General features: G+C 38.0%; 2 protein-coding genes and 1 pseudogene across 3 annotated transcripts; all 3 read right to left on the reverse strand.

Moving 5' to 3' along the window:
- Positions 1 to 1823: 1823 nt before the first annotated feature.
- On the reverse strand, positions 1824 to 6605 carry LOC130429472 (E3 ubiquitin-protein ligase TRIM39-like; annotated as a pseudogene).
- Positions 6606 to 7235: 630 nt separating this feature from the next.
- Positions 7236 to 8800, reverse strand: saa (serum amyloid A). Of its 2 annotated transcripts, none has more exons than XM_056757684.1 (4): positions 8708 to 8800; positions 8443 to 8551; positions 8201 to 8339; positions 7236 to 8045 (listed from the first exon to the last, which is right to left on the reverse strand). In XM_056757684.1, the coding sequence occupies exons 1-4, from the start codon at positions 8783 to 8785 to the stop codon at positions 7910 to 7912; spliced, it is 462 nt and encodes a 153-aa protein (XP_056613662.1). In that variant the 5' UTR covers positions 8786 to 8800; the 3' UTR covers positions 7236 to 7909. The 2 variants fall into 2 exon arrangements, with proteins under 2 accessions (XP_056613662.1, XP_056613732.1); XM_056757754.1 differs by having other exon boundaries at positions 8626 to 8721.
- Positions 8801 to 14582: 5782 nt separating this feature from the next.
- fth1a (ferritin, heavy polypeptide 1a) lies at positions 14583 to 16920 on the reverse strand. The gene is made up of 5 exons (XM_056750545.1): positions 16690 to 16920; positions 15867 to 15972; positions 15616 to 15762; positions 15116 to 15241; positions 14583 to 15030 (listed from the first exon to the last, which is right to left on the reverse strand). Exons 2-5 carry the CDS (start codon positions 15966 to 15968, stop codon positions 14872 to 14874), a joined length of 534 nt encoding a protein of 177 aa, XP_056606523.1. The 5' UTR covers positions 15969 to 15972; positions 16690 to 16920; the 3' UTR covers positions 14583 to 14871.
- Between the last annotated feature and the right edge of the window lie 1850 nt (positions 16921 to 18770).

Raw genomic sequence — 18770 nt, forward strand, 5'->3', positions numbered from 1 at the left:
AACTGACAGTGTAAACATGGCCTATGTTTGCCTATACGTTTCTGAGTTTATGTTCGCCACTCTCTGTTATTGGATTATCTGTTTCTCCCTATCAAAAGCTATGCTGCGTGTTTCAAACGCTATAGGAGAACAGTCTTTGTTCGACCGGTTCTGAAGCCCATGTGTCGAACACGCCCAAAATTATTTTGGCTTTAAATAACCTTGGCAGGGGATGTGGCTAATTACACAATATGTAATTAGGTTATAAATACACGTGAATGCGGACATGTCATCAGGTTTCTTTGTCTTCAAGCACCGCTTTGTGAGTGTGTGTGTGCGTGTGGTTGCGTGCGGCCATTACTTGAGAAATATTGAAGTGGTTCGAGTTTGAACCACATCGTAAAGAGTTAAAGTGTCTAAGCCCTGTGACCTAGCCTTATCTTATATTTAAAAAGGTTACTAATATTAGTCATGTCTGATTCAGAGAGGAGATGAGTTCCTCCTTGTGAGAGGTTCCTCTCTGATCTGGATCGACATGAATTCTGCTTCTAGTGTTTGGGGTCTGAACATGCTAACCTTAGGCTAGAGGGAGGGTGCTAACTCTGTGATGCGCTCGGCATCCAGGTTCTCCGTGCTCGCCTTTCTTTCTTTAAAAAAGGACCGACCCGCCTCTCCCTCGTACTGGGGATCGCGGTTTGATTTTTGCATGGTCTTCACATCCGAGCAACCAGAGCGAGCACATCTGTTGGCACAAGAATTACAAGCTCTGCTGAGGGGCCATATAACATGTTCCCCTACCAGACAGAGAATCAGGCAACTACAGCCGGTACTTTTTAGTTCTCAAAAGGGATGGGGGATAGCGTCAGAAGACGCACAAGTTCAGAATGTTGACAATCAAGATGATTATGTCTAACATTCAGTCCCACGACTGGTGCATGACAATCGATCTGAAAGATGCATACTTTCATGTAGAGATCCTGCCATCTACACAGGGAATTCCTGTGGTTCGCATTTGGGGCTGAAGCTTACCAGTATCGGGTTCTTCCATTCGGCCTTGCCTTGTCACCTCGCACATACACGAAATGCATGGATGGCTCCCCTGCGACTCCAGGTCATCCGCATTTGAATTACATAGACGACTGGCTGGTTTCAGCTCAGTCTCTGGAGTTAGCGCTTCGACAACGGGATGTCATCCTATCTCATCTAAAAGCACTCGGGTTAAGACTCAACGCCACAAAGAGCGTTCTCTCCCCTACGTAAAATACAATGTATTTAGGAATGGCTTCCACAGTGATACCTCTGGGCTGCCTGCACAAGAGACCATTTCAGTTTTGGCTCAAAGCCAGGGGGTTTCAGAGGCAGACAAGGGTGACGCGCCAGGGGCTTCTCACCCTTACTATGTTGTACAGACCCTGGTTTCTGACTTAAGGTCCCACTCTCGGTCCATGTTGTGATCACAGGATGCGTACGACAGACGCATTCCTCATGAGCTGGGGTGCGATCTTAGATGACTGTCCAGCCCAAGGGATCTGGAGAGGTCATCTGCTCGATTGGCACAACAATTGCATCGAAAGTATGGCTGTATGTTGGGCCCTGAAATACTTCCTCCGGCAGTTACGAGGCTACCATGTCCTAGTGCGGGGGGTCAACCCTCATACACAAATCACCAGGGTGGACTGCGGTCGCGCCACCTGAACAAACTGAACATATTCAAGTGTTTGCTGGTTATTTGCAACATTTTCTATTGGCAGAATAAAATTGTTACACTTCAATAAAAAAATGTGAAGTTACAGCTTTGTGACTTCAGTGCTATACATAAAGTAAATAAAATGTACTATAATAAATAAATCAATAATCAGTTGTAGTTTATTTTGATGACTACTGAACTGAAAAATATTCATCATTATGTGTTAATACAATATTGTATGTCAATACAATATTAAAGGGGTATTTTCAACAAATATTTATCATTTCACAATGCTTTTGATTGTATGTAGTATTTTACAGAATATCATGTCTGTAAATGTATTTGTTGTTATGAACCGGTGAGATGATCAGTCGAGCTGAATTTTTACCTTTATTATTAAGGCCTGGGCAAAAATAAGGAAAGAGTTTCTCAGTGAAAGTTTGACCAGTGAAAGAGTAGATATGAGATCTGTTCTCCACATCATAAAAACAGACCAGACCCTCCTCATAATCCACAAACACCCCCACTAGCTGTGGACTCACTCTCAGACACAGAGGGACATCAGGATCAGCACGAGCTCTATAATCATTCTCATCCCTCAGACGCACAGTCCAGAATCCATTCTGAGGAGACAGCGTGAAATCTCCCTTCCTGCTAATAGATTCTCTGGCCATTCCTAAATCCCAGTCAGTTTTTCCCTTCACCTGAACCTCAAAATAAAATCTCCCTGAGGAGAATCCCTCTTTTCCCAGGACACAGACAAACATATCAAATCTTTCTGGATTATCTGGGAGTTTATGTCTAATGTCTCCATGTTTCACTTGTTTTCCATCTTCAGACAGGATGAGTTTTGCATGAGCTGTATCAGGATCCAGAGTCACATCCACTGAGAGAGAGATCAGAGAATATGAATCAATCTAAAGATGTCGATGTGTTTATAATTGTAGAGGTGAATATGTGTATGTAAAGTATTATTGTTAGTGAATGTGAGAGAACAGTGAAGATCACACATACTTGCATACTGCTGCATCCGCCTCAACACTGTCAACAATGAAAATAAAACTATTATAACTATATTAATTAATTATAACTGTTTTTCTATCGCATATGTTTTCACCTACCGGTTTGAGTGAGTTTGTCGTCTAGAGTCTCCTGCAGTTGAGTCAGAGCTCTCCTCAGAGTCTCCACACTCACAACAGTCTTCATACTGATCTCAGACAAGCTCTTGGTGCGTGGAGGTCTGTACAGGGATGGGTCAATCTACAGTAGGAGAGAGGGGAAATCCCTCAGCATGAGGAGAGAGAGACAGAAAGAGAGAGAGAGAGAGAGAGAGAGAGAGAGAGAGAGACTGACCTGTATGAGGTGGAGATGATGGTCAGTGTGTGAGAGCTGCTCCAGCTCACTGTCTCTCCACTTCAGCTCAGTGATCTCCTGCTCCAGATCTTTCATGAGATCTTCATCCTGTTTCTCTGCTGCTTTCTGCTGCTCGTCCATCATCTCCAGCAGCTCAGTCTGACATCTCTCAATGGATCTGATCAGAGCGCTGAAGACCTCAACACTCGCTGCTTTCTCCTCATCTGTGCTTCCTCTGAAACAATACGGGTTACATTATCATTCATCACCAATATTTATAAGACAGACACATCACTTTCAACTCACTTTTCTGAGTTGTGCCGAGTGTTTGATGTCTTGAATCTTCTTGATTCTCTCCTGAATCATCTGCTGAACGTCTGTCTGTGTCTTCTTCAGTTGAGTCTATAGACAGACAGCAAATACACAGACACAATTTATCACAGGTAGACAGGTTATTAAATCAATGTTGTTGTTGTTGACTCAAACCTTCTCCTCTTTACTCATCTCCACTAGAGGAACAGTGTTGTGAGTCTTTATATTCTCCACAGGATCAATCAGTTTGTGTTTCTTTAAACTCATTTTCTGATGAAGCTCCAGGTGAGTTTCACAGTAAGATGCCTGACACACCAGACAGGACTTCAGGGCTTTCAGCTTTCTCTCATCACAGATGTCACAGAGAACTTCAGATCTTCTCAGACTCATCTTTTCCTTAAAGTGCAGTACAACCTGTCTAAGTGTTGTGTTAATCTTGAGGTCTGGTCTTTTACTGAATGTTTCTTTACACATTGGACATGTGTAGATGTGACTGTAGTCCCAGCATTGTTCCAGACAGTTCTTGCAGAAGTTGTGTCCACATGGAGTGCTGACTGGATCAATGAACACATCCAGACACACAGAACACTGAAGCTCCTCAGTCAGGCAAACACTGGACGAGGACTGATCTGAGAAACAGACAAAAATCATGAACATTTATCACAGACAGATTATACAGTTCTGCTTCTGCACTAAGTGTAACACTTATCACAGATGAGGAACGATGCCACACAGGAAACTCATGAATACTCATGAATATGTGAAGTTTATTGAGTGTGAAGTTATATATGTGAATATATGTGAAGTATATGTGAGTCCAGGAAAACAAACAAGTGCTCAGGTAGAAATGGGGAACATCAGAGGAATACGAACAATATAATATCCAGAGACAAAACAGGCAAGAAACCATGCTAAATATAAATATATCGACTGTAGGAGACTCTACAAGACAAACTCACTCAAACTGGTAGGTGAAAACATCTGCTATATAGATATATAGATATAATCGACAAAGTATAGGAACAAAGAGTGTTCAGGTGGAGTGGATTGATGTGCGTCAAGTGCGGGATAATCAATGAGGTCAGAGGAGTGCAGTCCATGATGGGAAATGTAGTCCTGGGGTGAAAAGTCAAGTGATAGTGATCATGCGTGATGGGGAAGTGGCTTTTGTACAGGAGGCGTGGCTGACGAAGGGGGGGGGGGTAAACGTTACAGTAAGACTGTTGTTTAACAATAAATAATTTACATGTTTATTGATTTTTTATTTTGTCTTACATGGAGGTTCATTCATACTGCTTCACCTTGACCTTCTTGGGTTTGGTGATGTTGGTTCTGCAACTGCACGTCTTCTCTTTAAATCTTTCAGATAACAGAAACAACACACATCACATTTCACAGCATCACATCTGCATTTTTCTAACTATGGAAGTCAATAGAGGGCAAAATCTGTCTGGATATAAGCATTCTTGAAAATATATTCCTCTGTTTTCATCAGACCAATGATATGTATACAGATTTGTAACAACAAATTAAGTAAATGATGAAAGAATTTTCGTCTTTGGGTGAAGTATCCCTTTAAAATCTCGTGAAACAATAATAACAGGCACAACTTACAAGAGCTTACGAGTCACAATTAAACAGTCTACAGTGTGCTTGATGAAATTCTGTTAACATTTCAGTGTGTATTAAACTAGTTTAACTAATTTAACTTGTGTATTAATCTGGTCTAGTCTAATGTGCTGTAGTTAGACACACACTCCACTGAACAAAACACCAACATTAGAAACTTGTTCAGAAGAATTTCTCTTATATTTCATACCTGTCAATGAGTATCAACTGTGATCACTTACGTCCCTGAAATCCTCAGATATTTTCTTTTTTGAAGAAATAAAGTATTTGATCACTTGCAGATTGTTGTTCGTCAGTTTAGTTTCATTTTCTGAGGTCTCGCTGACCTGTGATGTCATAGCTCCTCCCATATTCTCACTTCTATGGCGCTGCTGCAGATGTAAATTAGATCTGTAGAGGTGTGTGTTTATTTTGTGTTAATCTTACATACAGCTTCCATGATACCGCAACATAGCACAGCTTCTGGTTGTAAACAACACAGAGAATTGTGAGAAATATGACAAATGGTCAAAAGAACGTCCTAACTAAATCAAAAAAACAATAAAATAACTAAATAAAATCGAAGATAATATTTCTCCAAATTCTAGGTGGTGACATTACATTTAATACAATGTAACAAATATGTTAAAATGTACACTAAGATATGACAGACTTAGACATATAAAATATATATTTTTCCGTTTTTAACACAAAATATTAATCATATTATGTAAGAAATTTGTAATTATTTCAGATTTGGAGGGATAATATTGGTGGGTATTTTCCACAATTATTTATTATTCTACAAAACTTTGATTTTATGTAGTATTTTACAGTAGGTCTATATCCTGTGTGTGAATTCATTTGTTGTTATGAACCGGTGAGATGATCTGTCAAGATGAATTTTTTCCTTTATCATTAAGACATGGGCAAAAATAAGGAAAGAGTTTCTCAGTGAAAACACTAGACGAGGACTGATCTGAGACACACATTATACATTTTGGGATTTTACATAGGACTTTAAACATTAAACAATTGACATATTTATTCCTTTTAAGTGTTTTCGTTTTGGTGAGGTTGGTTCTGCCATTGCACGTCTTCTCTTTAAATCTTTTCAGATAACAGTAACAACACAAATCACATTTCATACCATCACATCTGTCCCTTCCACAACAGGTTAACCTACAGTATAAAACACATTAAAAAAGTGTTTGCAAAAATAAATAAATATATAAACACATGTTATCTGAAACACTTTTCTTGCTCTTCTTGTTTAATGTGCTGTTTTTCATTCTGTATGTAGTTCACACACTTTTGTTTCTTTCATGTGTTTTAGTCATGTGACACAATAACAACAAACACTAAACTTCATAGAAGCTAACAAGTTACAATTAAACAGTCCACAGTATTCTTACTAAAATTCTGTTAACATTTCAGTGTGGATTAAATTAGTTTAACTAATTTAACTTGTGTATTAATCTGGTTTAGTCTAATGTGCTCTAGTTAGACACACACCCCACTGAACAAAACACCAACATTGGAATTTCTTATATTTCCTCATGTTACCTGTGAATGAGTATCAGCTGTGATCACGTACGTCCTTGAAAGTCTCAGATATTTAGTTTTTTGAAGAAATAAAGTGTTTGCAGATTGTTATCAGTTTAGTTTCATTTAAACTGAAAGGTCTCGCTCACCTGTGGTGATGTCATAGCTCCTCCCACATTTCACTTGTATGGAGCTGTAAATGTAAGAGTGAATCTGTATGAGGTGTGTTTATTTTGTGTTGTTAATCTTATATAAAATGTCCATGATGGCACGGCATTGCACAGCTTCTGGTTGTAAAAACCACAGAGATATATGACAAATAGTTAAAAGTCAATAACTACCTAACTTCATCAAATAAACTAATAACTCAATAAAAGCCAAGAGAATGTTACTCAAGTTATAGGCAAAGTGAGAATTACTAATTAAACTCAATTGTTTCTTTTAATTTTTGTTGAAGGCGAGATACACTCGCCTATACTAATAGTCAAACTGATGAAAACAGATCATAAACAGAAGCATGGACTTACTGTTAAACCCATGTAAAACTTTAAATAAGTATGACATTAAATACATTACTTTTCAGTTTACTAAAAGCAGTTTACTAAAGAGTGACAGAATACAAATAATCGTGTATCAAACTGTGATACAAATATTGATCTTTGTGATCTTCACAGTATTTCTTGAGCATTAGATATCAATATTTCCAGTTGAAGTGTCTATTGCGTAATAATGAAGGCTCGTAATTGTTGAATAAATGCTTCAAATAAAGTTTATTAGAAGGGAATAAAAACGTCATAGCTAATCCTGAAGGGCAAAACCAGTGAGTTTTTTTACAGGTTTTGAAAGATAAATGATGACAAGACTTTTATTTTTTAAGTTCATGTCTCATTCTTGAAAAAGCATCACAGGACAGTCTGTAGTATTGCCTGAAGATGGCGCAAGAGGCACAAAAATCGCAATGAATACAAGAATCGACCTTTACTGTCAAATACACATGCTCAAGAGTAATAATGATTCATGATAGTTCTAAGATCATTCATCTCAATTGAATATATGAGATCCTGTAACAGATATATGGCTGACTTTAAAGTTTGGTTGTCAGATCGATAGTAACACGTCTAATTTATTTAAAATTTTGTTTAATTGACAGAATTGCAACACAAGTGTTAAAGAAGTTAAAATATGTATAAAAAGCAGATATCGACTAGATTTTAAGTGAAAATGTAATCAGCATGAATAGGGAAAACATGTTGGAAAAAGTTACAACTTAAAAGACACTATCAAATGGTTTTGTTATAAAACGTTAAATGATTCTTAAAGAGCATGGACACAAATTAATTAAAAAGATTTAATACGTTTTTGACATTTTTTTGCTATAAAAACTTTTCGACCATCTCCTCTCGTGCTGATGATTGTCATTTTGACTCAGTATCGTCTTGGAAGACCTTTTGGTCTGTAGCGATTCGGGTCCCCGCCGTTTCTCCCCCAGCGATTGGCCGCCTGGTCAGCAGCAGAGTCTTGACCTCGGCCAATGCCACGCTGGATTGTTTCTCTTCCATTACTACAAACATCACAACAAGAGAACATCTCTCTTCAGTTTTCCAGTAATATCAGCACTTCAAAAATGTAAATTTTCACACATATTCTGGCAAATTAGGCATGTGGCATGTAATCTATTTTTATAAAATCATTGCTTTAATACTCATGTTCATGCACCTGATAACCGTGGCCGCCCATCTTCCTCCAGGGCCTCGTTTGGCTGCCTCGTAGTTCCCACGTGCATGAAAATACTTGTCTGAATTCTTCCAATTGGCCTTCTTCATATCACTGTAAGCACGCCACATGTCCTTTGCACCTACAAAAGGACCGTAAATCCAGTTAATATTTGCCATGAATTGACCTCAGTCCTATTTTTGTGAAAACGAGTTAAATGGAAAACAAAGATGACTGGAACTGACCTCCGGCGGCTTGTCCGGGGAAACGGTACCACTGCGCCTGGACCCCGACCACCATCACCAACACCAACACCAGCGTGGCAAGAATAAGCTTCATGTTTGTAAATCTGATCTTTTACAAATAAAGACAATCCCGATTAAAGTATCACACCGCTTTAAAGATAAATATTTATATATTAGTAGCACCTTAAATAACAACAGTTCACAATCTAATATATGAGATCAGACATAAAGCTTCAAAGACCAACGGCTGGGTTGTAGATCTCACCTCCCTCCTGTTGTCCAAATTTAGTGAGGTATTCACAAAACTAGAGACATTATATAAACCTCGGATAAGGCGGGACATGGAATTTTTGCCCACTGCGTTGTGTGAGATTGAACCAGGAAAAAATTTTTTGGTCAAAGATTGGATAGTCCTGTTTTGCGCAACACTTTCTGGGAAGACTGTAAAGGTCAACACGTATTTGTGTCACCATTTGATGAACGATTGTTTACATTCAAGCTCAATAAAATTATAGTAATTAAACAAAACACACTCAAAAGGATTCCAAAACTGTTATTAAAATGTTGCAATCAGGATGGGATGTTGATTTCTTTTTCCACTGACAGCTCATAAGCCTGTCTGTGTGTTTCACTTCAAAGTGTAGGAAACTTTGACAGACCAGCTAATGATGTCAAGATGTTTCAATATCCTATTTTTCCACACAGTTTTTACATAATGTCTTATAAACGTTCATGTTTAGTGAAAAATGAAGCTGATCTTATTTGTGCCAATGATTATAAAAATGTACTTTAAATTTGCTTTAAGTATGCAGACAGGGATTCGATTAAGCCAGGAAAGACCTCAGTTTAATTAGGACAATTAAAGGTCCAGTGTGTAATATTTTGGAGGATCTTTTGACAGAAATGCAATATAATACACATAAGTCTGTGTTATGAAAGTCGTGCTAAGTGACACGATAAGAAAGTCATGCTGAGTGACATTAAAAAAGGTCATGCTCACTGACACGAAAAAATGGGGATGTGTGTGTCCATGAACACGAATGAATAGGTGCTAGTGCTAGTGAACCGTTGGTTGCAATTTGCAACCTCACCGCTAGATGCATCTGAAATCTTCACATTGCTGCTTTAAGTTTTACAAACATGCCTTATGAATAATAAACATATGTACATGCATTTCGAGACAAAATAAGGGCACTGATGTATTTCAAGCTGTTTTCTGTTTACACAGCTCTAAAATTTATTTAAAGAAAAGCACCTTTGACTACTATTCCAACGGAGTATGCTGCAGCTTCCCCAATCCCTTCTCCAAATCTGTTGCAGTTTCCCCTGGATTATTGTCCCCTCTGCCCAGCGCCACTCACGGCCTTAGTCAGCTGCAGCCTCCCCCATGCCAGCCTCCGAGTCAGCTGCAGCCTCTCCCATGTCCATGTCAGAATCAGTCACGACCTTCCCTACCCACTCGTACTTTGCCCAGTCCTGGCCACCCAATTTCAGTTTCCCCCCCTTACATCACCACAGGCTGGTCCCCCTACCTGCCTTCCCAGCCCTGGTCACCTAGCCCCAACCTTGCCCCTTCTGCCTCACCGCAGGCTGGTGACCCTTCCTACCCTTCATCCCAGCCCTGGGTACCCAGTCCCAGTCTTGCCCCTTTACCTACCTCACCCTTCTCGCCACCCCAGTCCTGGTTCACCAGGCTTTCCCCAGTGCCCTTTGTTTCCCCCTCCCTGTTATGCCCTGCTGGTCAGTGCCCCCCTTCCGTCCCCCATGTCCTTATGTTCTGTGTTCCCTACCCTGGCAAACTTGTCTTGTCCCCCCCTTCTTGATCTTGTCTTTTGGTTTTAGAGGTTATTGTCTGTGTGTTTGGGTGGGTGTTCCTCTCCCTATGGAACGCCTTGTGGCGGTCCTGGGGGGGCCTTCTGTCAGGGTTCCTGTTTAGTGTGTCTTTGTCTCTCGTTTTTGTTTCACTCTTCTCACCTGACACCGATCAGTCCCTTGTTAGCCTTAGTGTTCTCACCTGGTGCTCGTTAGTTTTACCTACTTATTCACTGCCACTTCTCACAATCTTTGTGCGATCGTTAACTACTGTTTGCATCCGTACCAGGCGCTTCAGCCTACCTTATCGTGCTTTTGTCCAGAATCTAGTTTTTCTTGTCTTGTCGCACAAATCTTCTCTATGTGGATTTTTTTTTGGATTATTGCTGTTTATCTTCTTCTCAGTTGGAATCCATTAGCCTTTGTTGGATTATTTATCTCTTTTTGTTTATTTTTGCCAGGGTTCTGACCTGAATTTTTCCTTGTTTTTTTTCTGTTTGTTTTTTCCCTGGATTATTGTCCCCTCTGCCCAGCACCACTCGCGACCTTAGCTGCCGTCTGCCGAGTCTTCACCTCGGCCAGCACTGCCGTCTCGATGGACCCGGCGAACTCTGATTTCCAGTCTATCCCTGTCTTCACCTCAGCCAGCACTGCCGTCTCAAACGATCCAGACCTTCTTGACCGTCAGTTCATCCTTGCCTTGACTTCTCATCTCGCGGCTATCGGCCATTGTTCCCAGCGCTGTGGCCAGCTTTCTCCCTTGTTGTCAGTGTACTCTTTCCCTGACAGTCTATGGTGTCCCGGAACTGAAAAGGATTAACATTCTTCAAAAAATCTTTCTTTGTGTTCACCGGAACAAAGTAATTAGGTATGAAATAACATGAGCGTAAGTAAATGATGACAGAATCTTTGGATGAGCTATTCCTTTAAGATCTGTATATGAAATCACCCCTTTTTAAAAAAATAAAAAATAATACCTAAATAGGAATGCAGTAGCATGCTTAAAAAGCCAAAATACCATATAAATTATAAACAACACGTATGAAAAGTCACTTCAAGAAAACTTAAAGTGTGCTTGCAGAATGAAACTAATAATCTTTTCTGAGTGTGTATCACATTTACATTTAGTCAATCAGAAGAGGTTTTATTCAACAGGACTTACAAATGAGGTAAACTATGGAAGAAATAAGACAACAAGGACAACAAGGACAACAAAAAGCATAAGTGCAATAATCTCATATAGCCTACCACAGTAGCTAAAGTTTTTATAAATATATATTTTTTGATAGAAAGAGTAGAAGAGAGAGAAGTCAGATCTGATCGGTCAGGTGCTGACGGATTCTTAAAGATGGCCAAGAATCTACTGATCTTTTAGCAGATTCAAAATTTCCTTTTAATGTCACCTCTGGTTGAAGAACCATTTGGTATCACAAAAGGTTATTTGTGTAATAAGAGGAGCTTCATAATAAAAAGGTAAGCAAGAGATGGATCTGTAAAGAACCTTTGACTGAATGGTTCTTTGTGGAACCAAAACTGTATTTTCTATGGCATCGAACAAACCTTAATTTTCATAAACTAAAACAAATGGTAACTTAAACATTACTGAACCATTTGATAACTGGGTCAAGTCGGTGAAGTGGTTTATGACCTAATAAGACTAGATCAGACTGTAAATCAATAAAAAAAAAACATGAACCATCAAAGACTATCAAAGGTAGAGAGATGAAACTTTGTAGAGATAGATTTTTGTCAGAATGAAAATAAATCAGAACTCTTCAATGATCCACTTCCACACATCCGAGATACACAGACATCTCTCTCATATTGTAACACACAAACAATGTCTCTTTGTGCACATAATATGTGATGTCTTTCTGTTTCACCACATCCTCATATATGTTTTGTTGCTATAACAACTGTTGCAATAGTTTTTAAGTCACTATGCATTTTGCTGTGCTCATCATGTTCTCAGGACTGAATGTGATTCATCGTGTGATGAGCCTCTGATTTCTGATTCAGAACAATTTCATTGAGTAACAATCTAGAAATTTGGAGTGATCCGCAGAATTGTTTTACAAACATCAGAACTGAACATGCTGTCTGTCTCTCTACAATGTTGCCTACAAAGTTAATGTACTAAATGAGAACTAAAACCATTTTACATGTTTTATATATGGCACTAAAGACAGAGCAGCAGGTGTGTTTGTGGTTAATCTCACAGGTGTGTGTGAACGGAACAGAAAACAGAATTTGTGTCATCACTTTAACTGCTTGTGTTTTTTGGTTGTTGTACTTGTACCCTAAATAATACAGCAGATATTTCAATGTACACACACATACACTGTAAAACTAGTTTTGCATCAGGTTTGCCTGTAATTTACTGTAGATTCAATTTACAATTTTGTTTTGAACATAAACTTACCTAGTTATTATATTGTCTTTCATATACCAAGATTCATTATGTAACATTATTGTTAAGTAGATGTATCGCCATTTAAGAAGTTCATAGAAAACTAAACAAAAATGGTTAGGAAGAAGTCATTTTTTGCAGTGTTGCTGTGCTAATGCCAGTAATGAGAACTGTTCTTTTCTTGCTTATTTTGAATGTCAAAAGTCAATGTGTTGTAATTTTGATTAAAGTAAAGTTTAACTAAAATTGAAAACTGTATAAACCTTATAGGAAAACATTGAGTAGGAATTAAATCTACAGTAAGTTACTGGCAAACCTGATGCATACAAGTTATTCAGTGTATACTGTATGTGGTAAATAGATATTTAGACACACTTTGGAAATTGATGTTTTTGCCCGTTAGTCAAATATATTTTTAAAGATTTTGTATTTATGATGTGTAGTTGAATTTCATGTGTGTGTAAATTGAAGATTTGAAAATAATCTTTATGCTCCACAAATTAATATTTGGTATTTGCAACACATAAGTAAAGTTTGAGTCCAAGACTAGAGTCCAAAACGAGAGGATCAACAAAATATTAAATATCGGATAGAATTGTAGTCAGTGTTTGCTTTATATCCTGTGAGCTTTTTTATACTTTCCTGTATTACAATAAATTACAATATTCCCTAGTGCACAATTTGCCAATTAATGTCTGATAAACTTTTCACCACTAAGTTCATTATTTCGTCCTGAGGTGACATTAAAAGGAAATTTGGTACAACACATTTGGACACTATTGTAAATGACACAGAGATGTTTGGGAAAAGAGCAAGTAGACATAATCTCAGGTTATGAGCAGCTGTTTCTTATGAAATGAGGAAATGTGAATTGCTCTCTTCCTCTTCATTATTAGTTCTTATACTTAAAATAACACTTTCTCCCCTCAGGTGTCTTTTTCTTTGCCTGAATGTTCAGTTATGACTTATCAGACTATATGCAGAGCAGACCTGCACAAAAAAAATGGTTTTAACTAGGGATGCACCGATAGGATTTTGTTCGCCAATACCAAACGTTTTAACAAAAGACTATCGTCCGTTTCCGATATTGGTAAATCGCATAGTACTTCACAAAACTACCTTGTTTTTTTCTGCTTAAAATTTATGAGTTGGATCCATATAACATTTTAAGAGAGGCACAAGTAAAGATTAAAATATCATAAAACAACATTACAATCATCAAAGGCGATATTTGCCATCCAATATTTCCTTTATTAACAACATTAACTTTGACTTAACCTTGAAAATTTCTTAAAAAAACTAAGTCTGTGCTGTTGCTTTTAATTATTTTGCTCACAGAAAAACCTTAGATTATTCAGACATGCAACTCATTGCCTCCATGCAGTGTAAAAAACTGCCTACAGTTCCTACTTATCTGCCTTTTCATGCTATTGCAGATGGTGTTAAATTAATCCAATATCTGCAGATTAATTTCGGTGGCCGATACATCAGTGCATCCCTATAATTTCAACTCAGTTGGGTCAAATATGACACGACCGATGAATCATAATAACCTAGAAAAATGTTATGGTATTTGGTCCATATTTGATTCAACCATGGTTTGAAACTAAACATTCTAGATGTTATTGTACACTATGCATAAATAAAACATTTCAACTGTTATCCCCAAATAAAAACAGCATAACATCTTTAAATACATTTCATAAGAGATTATTTAAATTTGTAGAAGATATTTTTAAAGCAGAACATAACCGTGATTGCAGACACTTTCAGGATCATTCAGTTCTGCTTATTTTCAATGTCTTAAAACCATGTGAACCCTGTTACTTTTACTAGCAATCTTTTTATTAAAAAACTCCCATAAAGAAAGTTATTTTATACGCACAGTGTTGAACAACAAAATAAATGCAGAGTCATGTTCAGATCCCAGAGGCCTCGGTTTAATTGATTTGGAGTACAAGCATTGACGTCACACAAGCACATGCAGGTTATGTCATTCAAGAAGGAGTTGGAGAGAGTGTAATGGCTGTTAAAAAAGTGCCATTTTAAATAGCAAAGCGAGAAAGCTAACAGATGTTTTTGCTAACAAAAAAACTGGACACAAGAGTTTACCTGTCAATTAAACAAGAGGAAATAGTGTATGATGGCTTGAAGCCTAATAAACACCTAAAGAACTCTAGTCGCATTGGAAATGACTGACTCATGCTTTAGTCGCTCTCCTTGCCAAGCGTGAGCTTATCGAACAAGTACTCGGCCATGCCGTTCTGGGGGGCGCCCATGCGGCGCAGGTTGGTCACCCAGTCTCCCAGTTCCTTGATGGACTTCACCTGCTCGTCCAAGTAGTGTGTCTCAATGAAATCGCACATCTGTAAGAAACGTCATGAGAGCATTTAGAGCTTGTGTCGTGTGTAAATGAGCTCTTTAGTCGCATAAGCAGATATATGCACTCACGTGAGGGTCGGTGTGTTGAGAGGCGACCTTATGCAACTCCAAGAGAGAGTGATTGACGCTTTTCTCCAGCTGCAGGGCGCATTCAAGGGCTTCCACGGCGCTTCCCCACTCATCCTTCTCTGGTTTCTGTCAATCGAACATGCTTGTTAAAAGCTTTAAAAGCAAATATAACAGTACTGGAATTGCACAAATAAGAAAAATGTAGATTGCATTTAAAACAATGTCGGTAGTAGATACATTTAAATAGAGAATTGCTTTACAAAAATTAAAATGCGCAAGTTTCTAGCTATGCGGTTTTCATTTTGAAGCAAGACAAAAAGGAGTCTCCTAAACACACTCGGTGTCCGTTGAAATTATCGTTAGTGGACGTAAATGATAAGAACCCCACCCCAACCCTGAACTTTATCTCCGAGGCCTTTTGTCGCTAAACTAAACTGAAACGCTATCACCAGCCTTCACACAACAGCGCGCGTGTCGATTACACAATCATGCACACGTGCCTTCACGTCCTGCAGAAAGATCCTCCCTCCCCTCTGGTTCTGGAATTTCATCAGTTTCTCTGCGTGTTCTCGCTCTTCCTGGGACTGGTGGCGGAAAAACTTTGCGAAGTTGGCCAGGGCCTGGTCATCTCTGTCGAAGTAGTAAGACTGTATAAAAAATAAACAGAGACATTTTATAAGAAAGCAAAGATCATTTGAAGGCTAAACAAACAAGTCTGTGTAAAACACATTGAGGGTCTCAAGACTCCTACCATGGATAGGTAGACGTAGGACGCGTACAGCTCCATGTTGACCTGGCGGTTGATGGCCGCCTCACAGGCCTCTTCGTAGTTCTGTCTCACCTGAGAGGTCATGTTTCTGTAACAGATGTGTAAATTTAGATATGTAACAACCACCTACCATGAACTTATTTGAAATTAAGTTCAGAAAAAGGACACAAAGTATGGACATTCTCTGAGGTTTCGCCCCTTATCTGTTATTAATGGAAACATTGTGTGTGTAGCCTTCAATCCCACTAATCATAGTGTCTGACACAGACCCAGACATTTAAGCATATGTTTGTTTACACTAGACAACCATTTCTAAGACGATATCTCCGGACAGGTCGTAAACCTGAGCGCTGATATTAAACGTCACTTCCGCATAAACATGTGTTTAATAGAAGAGAAGTCGCATTGCACACTAAAACGAGTCTTTATTTCAAAGATCAGGCCAAAGTGCGAATCTACATCACATGAGGATTACGGCACGCTGACGCACAGACAACGGATGTGAAATGTGATACGTCGTAATTCCCTTACGTGCTTAATAAATAATGGATGAGCCCAAGATCTACAGATATAAAAACATATATTTCGGTCGTTTTTGAATGCAATATACCGTTCTATTGAAATAATGTTAAGGCAGCATCGACGATTTTTTTCCGTTATGTAACGAATTTATAGATTATAAAACAACAGAAAGATGGCGCCGTTGTAATCACGCACTGGAGACAGCTAGCACGTCCCCTGCGCGAGGAACGTATTTAAATGCGTAACGAATTACATCTCTAGTGTTATGTGATGGGAAACCTACCTTCAGTTAGATTTTTACTGATCGTCCGTTGTTTTTGGTACAGATAGTCGTCGACGCTGGTCCGCGTTGATATCTTTTGTTAAAGCAAGCGTCTAAATCTAACTTACGCTACTGATTGGAATCAAACAGGGTGGATGATAAAGACAGAAGATCGGTTGCCGTTCAAGCACTGTTGAAGCAGGTAACCTTCACTCCGTCCTCGTTGATGGCTGAATCGATTATGAAACCTTGCACGCACCGTAGCTGTATATTTGACTGACGCTTGTACGCGTGACGTAACTCGCACGATCACAGGCCGCACCCCTTTACGTCGATCCCCTACTACAGTTTCTACACAAAAATAAGAGGTTTACGAGAGACATGCGTAGGCGCAGCCCATAGTTGAGGAGTATTAATGATATACTTGAGTTGTTTCGGGCTTAGAATGACTTAAAATTGTAGTCTTTATTAAAAATATATCGCAGAGAGAAAGAATGAACGTCTAGACGAATGTGTTTCTGTAATAAGCGGGTTAAATTCTGTTGAGTGATACTCCCAGAATGTCAACATCATGCTGACACATCACTCGTGTTTATTAAATTATAGTATTTTGTATAAGATGTTATTTTGTTTATTGAATGTGTTTATTGTTTTTTTTCTCTTTATGTAATTCACATTTTCCTTGAATTTTAATTGTTAAGCATTAGGTTTTTCTTACGTCATTACATGTTTGTAATATCCTTTTAACCAAAAAATGCTAATTCTCATTCAGGTCTATCATGTGGACTATGTATCATATGACCAAAGTTACACTGTCATCTAAATTTTTCAAGTTTTATATTGGGCAATCCATTTGTCTGTACAATAAACACTGTAGCGAATGATGAATACTTTTAACATTTACCAGAATTTGTAAATGTTTTGGAACATTCTGTTGTTGAGTAACAGTGTCTGAGTCAGAGATGTGCAGTAACCAGTAGTAGCACTGTTTCCGAACTTAGAAAAAACATGAATATAATACAAACTTCAATCTCAAATCATATTACATTTATAGCATATTCATTATATTTTGGTCAGTTCATTTATTCATCGTTTCCAATCCAAAAAAATCTAATCTATGATGTCTACTAAAGACAAATACCACTGAATACATACTCAATCTTGTTCATACATGCAAAATACAAAGAAGCTACATAATATGAAAAATAAATTGACAAACTATTTGAGATTTATCCAAAATAGGCCTACCTGGAAAAACTCATTAGCGAAACAAATTGGTCAGGTTGTGCTAATCTAAACTGTGTATTTGTATATCTGAATATTGTATTCTTTGTCGATTCTACAATAATTACTGTTAAGGTGTTATCTCTGAGCAAGCAAAATTGGTCTTATATTGATTTATAAACCCCCTTTTTTTTAAAACAATTGCCTTTTCAATAACCCAAGAAATGATAGGTGTTCCGAAAATCATAGTATTTATTAAACACAGATTTATATCTAAATAATGCAACTAATGGTTGTGAAATGAATTCTGAAACTTTTCCATTTAAACAGGATGAAGACAAAAACCATGATGTCAAAACAAATGGCTTTCGAAATTACAAAATTGAGGTTAAGTGATTAAATCGTTACAAAATTAGAAGGAAGGCTCTGTTTTGTTATGTAATAGCTGGAACAGTGGAAAACATTTTCTTATTCTCTTATTTGGCCGTATTAACTCGTCTTAATATAATAGTTCTGTTCATTGTGAATTTATAAAAAATAAAGTTTCATTGTTATACCATAAACAAGGATTAACATTGAGCGTTATGCAGTCTCATGATCCTTTAAGACATGATTTCTTATTCCAGTGGTGAATTGTGATGACATGTAGCTGAACTGCATATTGGAGTCCATAAAAGTAACCGATATTCTTTCCAGATGATTTCGAGTCATTTTAAGCACACTTAATTTATTATTTTGTTTATATTATCAAATATATGTATAAGATACTTTTGAATAGTTTAGCCTATAAGTGTTGAGAATGACAGTTCTCAACAATGACAAATGTACTAATACCAACATGGGCGATACAGCCTTTATTCAAGGTAGAATGATGAATT

This window comes from Triplophysa dalaica, chromosome 1 (assembly GCF_015846415.1).
Source record: "Triplophysa dalaica isolate WHDGS20190420 chromosome 1, ASM1584641v1, whole genome shotgun sequence".
NCBI lineage: Eukaryota > Metazoa > Chordata > Actinopteri > Cypriniformes > Nemacheilidae > Triplophysa > Triplophysa dalaica.